The sequence below is a fragment of the Tupaia chinensis genome, unplaced genomic scaffold (assembly GCF_000334495.1).
Source record: "Tupaia chinensis unplaced genomic scaffold, TupChi_1.0 Scaffold148874_1, whole genome shotgun sequence".
Classification (NCBI taxonomy): domain Eukaryota; kingdom Metazoa; phylum Chordata; class Mammalia; order Scandentia; family Tupaiidae; genus Tupaia; species Tupaia belangeri.
The window spans coordinates 1,607,522-1,617,221 of record NW_006208722.1 but is presented as its reverse complement, the minus strand read 5'-3'; the positions used below and the strand labels follow the sequence as shown (position 1 = coordinate 1,617,221).

The window sequence follows — 9,700 nt, the reverse complement described above, 5'->3', positions numbered from 1 at the left end:
GGCGCCCCCCCGCCCCCCGCCCCCCCCCCGGGGGGGCCAGGCCGTTCCCGGCGCGAGGCCGGCCTGTATCCGTTCACTTCTTGATGGGTGTTTGGGTTGTTTCTATTTTTCAGCTATCACAAACAAGGCTGCTGGCAACAACTCTTTACATGTCTTTTGTAGAGACATATACTTTCACTTTCTCTTTGGCAAAAACCTTGAGTGTTTAACTTTCTAAAAAACTGTCACATAGATTCTAATGTGAACGTGTTCCTGGAGATGAATAAGGCGGCTGTCCTGCCCACAGCAGTAGGGAACAAAACCAAAGTTAGAACTTCGATCATCTTGACTTTGAAACTTAGGCTCATCACCATTAACCTTTTCTGAGACAGACAAATATAATTTGTCCATTAATCAAGGGATCTGAAGAATAAGTGGGGATGTATTATATAGTTACAAAGTATTTAGACCATTTTACATTCCCACCAGGAGTGCATGAAAGTTTCCTTTCTTTTGCATCCTTTCCGACATTTACTATTCTGAATAAATGTTCATTATAAAAAAGTTTTTAGGAAAACCCATTTCACTACTGGGACTATAATACTATTACACTGTCATGTCTGTAGATTTCCAAAGTTTGTCCTTCTAGGCAAAGTGTCTTTCTTTTTTTTTTTTTCTTTTGAAAGTTTCTGGCTAATTTGACATATGCTAAACTGTCTTTTCACAACCATTGTTTCACCCTCATTATTCAAAACATCACAAATGGAAATTTAAGAACAAAATACAGGAGTTTCCCATACACACGAAACTGTGCAATGGACTTTTCTCTGTCTTCACTGCCTTTTTACTGTTTTTAAAACTGGTTTTCTGAGTAGGTCAGAAGCTATTTTTTTTGAGAGAGAGAGATTTTTGCTATAAGGGCACGTGTGCTAGCTAGAGACACAGAGAGAAAGAGAGAAATCACCCCTCAGAGGGGATAGCCATGTGACAAACCCTTCTCCTTCACTCTCCTCTCAGGATCTTGGACACACATGTATAAGCAGCCAACATGTGGCGTGGTGGTTAAGGGTGCTGGACTGCCACAGGGCTAACTGTGGTTCGAGTCTTGTGGCTTGCTTTCTCACCACCCCCACCTTGTCCCTCTTTGGTCAAATCAAAATAAATAAATAAAGTTAAGTAAAATAATTCTTAAGAAAAAAAAGTCATCAGGTCCAGGACACTAATCATGGTTGACTACCATAATACCATCTGCTGGTTCCGGAAGCCATCTTTAATGAACTTTAAACTTAGTATTTCTCTTGTAGGAACTAGAGACAAAAGTAGCTCTGACTCTTTCTATGTTCCTGAGTCACTTTTCTAGTACACTAACACTTCCTAACATTTTCACTAGTACTAACATTTGCTAGTAAAATTCAGTAGTGACATCTCAGGTCTTAAAAGTCTTAAATGAGTATTTTAAAAAGGGTTGACTTAAGTCATAACTTTATGCTTAGCAATTATTCTTTTATACTTCAGAGTTATAGACAGGGCTAGTAGAAAAATTAAGTAAATAACGTGAATAATTCCAGTTCTTGTAAAACATTACAGAACACTCACTGTGTGCTGGGCATTCTCTCTTTATCAAATCTGTGAAGAGTATTCTACTCTGTCAAGTTTAGACAGGGCCTCTTAAGTAGGAATTGCTCAAAGTAAAAGAAAACCCCAAAAGTATTTGTTGTGCTCTTTTGGTGAAGCACCTCATAATACTCTTCAGTTTAAAATTAGGTGATTTCCAAGATTGCTGCCCTTCCCTTTCCTGTGGTTCACTTCCTCTTCTCATTGTCCTACTCAGAAAAGACGCAGGATTCACTTGGCCACTACATAACACCAGCACCTTTGCTATGGTGTCTCAGGGGTGTAGGTTTTCTAAGTTAACCTGCCTGTAATTGTTACATTCTTGCTGCCAGTGGTCTGACTGCCTTGGCTGGGCCCACGGCATGCACGATCCAGACTCTAAGACGCTGAGCCCTCTGTCTTCTAAGCATGAATGCCAAATGGAGTGAGGCCAGAGTTTGAATCCTCCTCTCCTAGCTTTTACTTTTCCTATCCATAAACGAATGGAACCCTCCCTACCCTGGAAGTGCATTCATAGAGTACCTACTACGTGAAGGGCCAGTCCTGGGGGCTAATGTGGGGGGCATAATGCCCTTAAAGGCTCCTTAAACTCCAAAGCCTTACTGCTTTTACTATCAGTGTTCGTCTTCTCCCTATAAATCCACCGATGAAAGAAAATGAAGTAAACAACGAGGATGGGGGAAGAGGGACTTGGCACAGAGCTTTCAAAAAGAAACTATTTTTCCTGAAAAGATACAAGAAGCAAGAAAGGTCCTGTTCTCTCTGGATGGTACTCTGAGCCGTCATTAGGAGGCCTAGGGGCTCCTGGAACTACTTTTTCTTGGTCACAGAACCTAGAAACCCTACAGTGTTATAAACCGAAGTTCTAGTTCTGCCAGACATTACTCAAAGCTCTTGATCTTTCTAGGCTTCAGTTTTCTCTCATGAGAGCCACAGGTTCTAGGCCCTTAACTGGATGGTGTGCCATTGGCCAGTCACTCAGCACCTCTGGGGTCAGTTCGCAAGCGAGGGTGCTGACCGGGCGTCAGCCTGAAATCCTGTACTGAGCAGGGCGCCCCCCAGGTCAGAAATCGCTGATTTACAAGTGAGTTCACCTACTCCGGTTTATGCCTTTCTCTGCATCACGGGACTTTGTGAGAAATTGAAACTGAAAACGGGAAAGTCCCTGTGCCTAACCTAGCCTGGCGAAGAGCGCTAGGCGACTGGTGACGGCTCGGTGGGCTGAGTCCTGATTGGCTGTGCGCGCGGCAGCTATAAGTAGGCGCGCGCGGCTCTCCCCGCAGTTCTGCCACCGACTGAGCTGCAGTCGCGATGTCGCCCTACCTGGCCTTGGCGCTGCTCGCGCTGTCTCTGTCAGGGCTGGACGCTGTAGAACGTAAGTGTCCCCTCCTCCGCTAATTCTCCCTCTCCGGCCCCCACCCTTTTCTGCTTTCTGGGCGCTGACTCTCTGTCCCTTTCTCGGCCACCCCCGGGACTCGGTCTCTAGGGAAGCATTGGGGTGGCCGGGAAGTGGGGAGGGGATGCGAACCCGGCACGCGGGCTTCTTGCCCCTTCCCGCGGGGAGCGGGGAGACCTCCAGCCAGCCTGGGCAGGGTGAGTCGGGGTAAAGTTTGGGCGGCGTCAACGCGCTTCGGAGCGGCGGCGCCTTTTGTGGGGACAGATGTGCGGCTTTGGGAGACACGCCCGGGCCGGCAGTCTGCCCAGCTCCGCTTGCCTGGACCCGGAGGGCTGCGGCTTCGCCCCGGACCCAAGTCCGCGGAAACCCTGGCGCTGCTTTGCGCTGTTACAAAGTCCTGTCGCAGCAGGAACTCACTCACTCCCGATCCGTGTCGCTTTCAGCGATGATCCTAAGAGCTACCTGTTATTGACAGTGTGCCGAGGACGTTAGGTACTTCATGTCACTTAATTTTGAAAACGCGCCTAGGATGTAAAAATCCTGTGGTTATCATGCGCGTCTCACGGGGGGGAAACTGAGGCACCAAGATTTTAAGCGCTTGAATCACACACAGGGAATAAATGGCAGGCAATTAGGGTCGAAATAGAGTCGGAGCAGGGCCTTTATGGCTTTTGGTTGTAATCAGGGAGAGTTTGCCCGCCGAAAAAAACAGAGGCCATGGACCTCGGCTGCCTTTATTCACAGAGGACTTCCTCTTTGGTGCCTTGTCTGGTTCCCTCCACGAGGTTCCACTTTTTTTTTTTTTTTTTTTTTTGAGAGATATTTTTGCTATAGAGGACATGAGCTTGTTGGAGAGACAACAGAGATCATCTCCCAGCGGGGATGGCCACGCAGCAGCCCGTTATCTATTCTCCTCTCTGGGTCTTGGGCACACACACGTTACTGGTGGGAGTTTTAAGCCACCAGGTCAGGGACTCCAACCGCGATCCACTACGTAGGAGTCCACAACGTAGCCATTACGCCACTTTCAGTTTTGAAAACAACAAAGGTTCCTCAAATTCGGGAAGATGATAAAGACAGAGATAAGAATAATCTCAGGTGGTTCCTCCAGGACTGTCCAAGACACTGAAGATCCTGAGCCTTTAATATACTAGGCCATCTCGTCCTTTCTCCCCGACAAAACCCCTGGGAAGCAGTGTTTTGACCATGAGAAAGTGATAATTAATTTGAACACAATTTATTTACAAAATAAAGAATAACATATGTATCAACACCATTATTGATATTTGCTGGTGATGATGTCATATTTTAAAATAATAGGACATTTAAAAAAAATCTTATTTTGGGGGTTGGTGAGTAGTGTGGTGATTAAGGGTGCTGGACTCCCACATGGCCGACCACAGTTTGAGTCCCAGACCTGGCAGCTTGCTTTCTCGTTTTCCCTCTCTTGCTTGCTCTGTCCCCCTCTGGTCAAATTAAAATAAATAAATAAATAAGTAAATAAAGTTGAATAAAATAATTCTTAAAGAATATTATTTTGAAGATTTCCAATCCTGTTGCTAAGTATATGAACATTATATTGAGACAGCTTGATGGTCCACTTCATTACCTGCCATCCCCTGGAGTGGGCAATATGCATATTTGCTATCATAGATATTATTTATCAACCAGGTATTGGTACTGGTTATTTGGAAGCTGTTAGTGACTGTTCTGTTCAAATTTTGCTACTTATTTTGCAATGTGTAATTCCGCTGGTTCTACCCTTCCCTCCAGCTCATAGGCTGTATATAATATTAAACCTTTCCTTGGTGGCCAGCTGCTCAGGATAACTAGCGATCCCAGCTTTCACTTATGTCATCTCGGGGTGGGCATACCTTACAAATGTAAAGCAAGGTGCAAGACCATGAGAGGAGTTTGTGGCAATATATTGAACTCATATTTGGTCACATTAAGTACATGATCGATGTAGAAATAATGCCTTCCATTTCCTTTAACTGCATATATCAAAATACTTTCCTACTAATTAATATGATGTTTTGACTTTTTTGGAAAGATTTTTGCTATAGGGCATGTGCACTTGCCAGAGAGATAGAGACAGAGAGATAGAAATTACCCTCCAGAGGGGTTGGCCACACCCCAATCCCTTCTCCAGTCTCCTCTCAGGATTTTGGGCACACATGGACACACACCTGGCATGAGTTTTAAGCTAGTTTTAAGTTTTAAGCTAGTTTTAAGTTTTAAGTCCAGAACTCGAACTGTGTCGACCACATATGAGTCCAGTGCCTTAACCACTATACCACCTGCTGGCCCCTTGACTTTTCTTTTTAAATATTACTTATTTGATTTTATTTATTATAATTCTTTTTTTGATTTGACCAGAGAGAGACAGGAAGAGGGAGAAAGAGAAAGCGAGAAAGCAAGTTGCCAGGTCCTATACTCGAACCACTGTTGGACATGTGGGAGTCCAGTGCCTTAACCACACACTACCTGCCGGCCCCATCGCTTGACTTCTGGTTTTTTTTAGAGAGAAATTTTTATTACAGGGAACATACGCTAGCCAGAGAGACAGAGAGACCGAAAGTGAGATATCACTCTCCAGGAGTATGGCCATGCCACAACCTCTTTTCCTCCATTATCCTCTCGAGATTTGGGGCACTGGTGTACTTGTGCCTGGTGTGAGTGTCAGGCCTCTGGATCTGGGATTTGAACTGTGGTTGGACACGTGGGAGTCAGCGATGTAACTTTTCCACCATCTATTGGTCCCGATTTTAGTGTGTTTCAGTACAGATGTCCAGGGACAGATTATTGAACTGAGTCCATCTGAGAGAGAAGTTGTTGAGTTCATCCATAGTAAAGACATCTGCAGCCCACGATGCAGGTGCTGAGTGCTGGTCACTGCACTTGACACCTTGACACCTGACACACATTAGAAGTCAGAAGGGTGTAGATCGAGAATCCAAAGAGGGGAATAAACATAAGAAAAGATTCACAGGGCCTAAAGCAGGATCCCATTAATATGAACAATTCATTGTGTCTGCTGTGGAGGATGCGTGAAATGAGAAATGAAGTTTGAAAAGATTGGGCTAATGTAGGCTCTTGAGTGATGTGTTAAGGAAGCCACTAAAGGTTCTTAAAAGCCTCTAGAGAGGGGTTCCTTTTTTTTTTTTAGGACATGTGTGCTTGCCAGAGAGAGACAGAGACAGTGAGAGAGAAAGTGAGAACCCCCTCCTCCCGCCTCCTCAGGGAGGATGGCCATGCCACACTCCCCTCTCCTCCATTCTCCTCCTGGGATCTTGGGCATGCACACATGCCCAGCATGAGTTGTAAGCCACCAGATCTGGGACTTGAACTGTGGTCAGCCATGTGGGAGTCCAGCAATGACATAACCTTTGCTGGCCATACAGAAAGGTTCTTAAAAATTCAGCACAATCTCCTAGAAGGTTCTACTAGAAAAAAAGAAGAACAAAGCAAGACCCTAAAAGGCACATACAAGGGAAATATCTGGGAAAGACACTATTGTAAGTCATGGTTTATACCTTAAAATGAGGTAGCTTTTTGGAAAAGTGGAAATCATTTTGCCAAAGGTGAAATTAAATTAGGAGAAATCAATGATCAATTTTAAACAGTTGGTACATGATCTGGATTGAGATCAAGTTGGCCCCAACTGAAAGACTTCATTTATTTTTCCTCACTGTTCTCCAGGTGCTCCAAAAATTCAGGTTTATTCTCGTCACCCAGCTGAAGATGGAAAGCCAAATTACCCAAACTGCTACGTATCTGGCTTTCATCCACCTCAGATTGAAATCGAGTTGTTGAAGAACGGAGTGAAGATGGAGAATGTGGAGCAGTCAGACTTGTCTTTCAGTAAAGACTGGTCTTTCTATCTTCTGGTCCACAGTGAATTCACACCCAATGGCAAAGACCAATATAGCTGCCGGGTGAAACATGTCACTTTGAAAAATCCGGAAGTAGTTGTGTGGGGTAAGTTTTTAAATTCTTTCCTTAGCTGACAAAAGATGTATTTTAGTAGAGCCAAAGCATAAAGCTACTTTTGACATTAAAAAATCTGCATACTGAGATTGTTAGAGAATAGTCTTAAGGCTCTGACTGATGACACCTGCCATGAGCCCTCTGTATAGCGTTGCCCCTGACCCAGTAATTTCCCTAAAGTGAGAGCAGGGAACAGTAGCACGTGCACTTGCAAGACTTCTTATCTACTGGCTTCCTCTGACTTTCCTGACAGCCTAATGGATACATAATACCAACGAGTGTCTCAGGGAAGTCTGGTCCTTTGCCTGTATGCTTCACCATCATGTACCTGGCAATCCTAGATTTTTCTTGTACTCTATGGCTGGACTGGGGTCTGAGGCTAGTAGACGAGATTGGTTCTTACTGGGTATTTCGAAACGAGCATTCAGGGTTAGAAACAGCAGTCACTTTTCTGGGCTCTGTTTCCCTCATCTATGCAGTAGCATGATCAGCCTTGACAGCCTCATATGACTGTATTTTTATAACAGGTTTAGATATTTTTTGGACATAGTATTTTCAAAGTAAAAGTTAATGTTTTCCTTTTTTTTTTTTCTCCCATCTTCTTAGACCGAGACAACTAAACAGCATCATGGAGGTAGGTTTTTGACCTTAAGATAACATTTTGTTTCACTCTTCTGGGGGCTCTTTATAGACACATCTAACACAATAACACTCACTGTGTGGAGAACATTAATCAGGTAGTATTTCCTTAGGCAAAGAAGAATCCTACAGGCTCCTATTCCCTTCCCCTGTGGGACGGCATGAAGATACTCTAAAGGGAGGACAGAGGTGCTGCCATTGTGTCACTTGAACAAAGGCAGTCGGTTACTCACACTATCTGCTATTTCCACCGTGGGCATCTCTGCAGAGAAATGGGCCTTCCAAAACAAACAGCTTTCTTCCTTTGCATAGCAGGTGTATTATTCTTCAGTCCCAAGAGGGGAGTTCCCCAGTTCACAGACATCCTATTCCTTCACTCTTCTGTTCAGCCCCAGAGTATAGGTACTATTTGCCTTCTAGAAGCTCCAGTCCATTAGAGAGAAATGGACACTGACTCTTAGAACTCCATGGAAAAAATCCCATAATAGATTTATCTGCAGGGAGCTCCAGAAGCATGGAAGAGGGAGGGACTTGGATTTTTATGTCTCCTCAATTGAGTGTAGAGGTAGGAAATCCAGCTTTTCAGTGAAATTTACTGGCTGGTTACTTCATGCTGAAAACTCATTTGAATCTCCTGCTGTACTCCAGGACAGGGAAATTGATTTGAGAGTACGTCAAAGAGGTGGGGTCATGTGCCCAGGCACACAGTTACCGAACACTAGATCCACGACACACTCTCTTAATACCAGCATTCTTTCCTCTAAGGTTTTAGAAGAACCGGTGTTATAAACTAATGGAATATGCTCTTTGAAACGAGTTTGGAGAATTGTCTGCAGCTATTTCTTTCAAAGGGGTGATTTACACAGTAGAAGTTAAACAATTATGGTAGTGAGACTTAGAATGCAAAGAAAATAAATGCATTTCCTAACCATCCTCTCCTCTCCTTTTTTCAGATCTGAAGATAGCTCATTTGGATGGGACTAATTCCAAATTGTTTTCATCTTTTTAATATTGATATGCTTATATACTTTATGCATAAAATTGGTGAGGCTATAATGATACAAATATAGGTATAATCTTTGCAGTTCTACTTTGGGCTCTGTCTTCATTTGGGGGCCTGGCAAGAGCACTATGGTAACTCAACGTGGGAAGAAGAAAATTCTCATGTCCATCATCAACATCTTGGTCAAATCTGAACTCTCCTGTCTCTTCTGTACACAAAAGCTGGATAGTAAAACAGTTGTGCATGTTCTAATTTGCATACTCTGCTGACAATTTGGGGTAAAATTTTAGAAATATAATTGACAGGATTATTGGAAATTTGTTATAATTGACGGAACTATAAATTTCATATCTTAAAGTGTGATACTAGCTTATGTATATTTTTATTTCTTAATTAAAACAATGGCCAAATTTGTTGTGTTCAGTTTCATATGTTTTACTCGCTCTCTCCTTCATTTTCAAGCAGAGAAATGATCTCTAAGTGCCTTTTCAAGAAGAGTGTGAACTCCTTGTGTATAAGTTATAGTTCTAGTGAGGGGTCTCAGTGACTTGCATTTTACAGATGAAGATTATGATGCCCAAAGAAGTTGAATGACTTAGGGTGACATAACTATTTACTGGGATACCTGGCTTCTGCCTTTTTATAAAAAGAATTATTTTATTTAACGTTATTTATTTTAATTTGACCAGAGAGGGACAGAGTGAGAGAGAGGGAGAGAGAGAGGGAAAATGAAAAAGCAAGCTGCCAGAATTGGGATTCGAACCACAGTCGACCATGAGGGAATACAACACCCTTAATTAACCACCACGCCATCTGCTGGTGTCTCAAGTCTTTTAACTAGCTTTTACTGCAATATAACAATGAAGTAAACAGTAATTAGATACCTACCAATTTTCCCCAAAACAAAAAATGTAAACAGGAAAATATTTCTGCCTATGCTTGTACAACTTCTCAAGTCATGTTAGAAGGGTCTCATATTCAATAATCAAGAAATTTTAAAACAGCAGAAATTATTTTCATTTTTAAAAAAGGTTCTCTTTCTCCCCTCTCCCTCCAAGTATTTAACATGAAAGAATGGG

At 43.1% G+C, this 9,700-nt stretch overlaps 1 protein-coding gene across 1 annotated transcript; it reads left to right on the top strand.

Annotated features, from left to right (window-relative positions):
• The first annotated feature begins 2,827 nt into the window (after positions 1–2,827).
• On the top strand, positions 2,828–9,033 carry B2M (beta-2-microglobulin). The gene is made up of 4 exons (XM_006170739.3): positions 2,828–2,968; positions 6,692–6,970; positions 7,586–7,613; positions 8,572–9,033. Exons 1-3 carry the CDS (start codon positions 2,905–2,907, stop codon positions 7,597–7,599), a joined length of 357 nt encoding a protein of 118 aa, XP_006170801.1. The 5' UTR covers positions 2,828–2,904; the 3' UTR covers positions 7,600–7,613; positions 8,572–9,033.
• The last annotated feature ends 667 nt before the right edge of the window (positions 9,034–9,700 follow it).

What these genes read in the sequence shown, in the direction of transcription:
- B2M (XM_006170739.3), top strand. Translation starts at nt 2,905, where the DNA reads ATGTCGCCCTACCTGGCCTTGGCGCTGCTCGCGCTGTCTCTGTCAGGG. An exon ending in AGGGCTGGACGCTGTAGAAC is followed by an intron (nt 2,969 to 6,691) that starts GTAAGTGTCCCC and finishes ACTGTTCTCCAG; the next exon opens with GTGCTCCAAAAATTCAGGTT.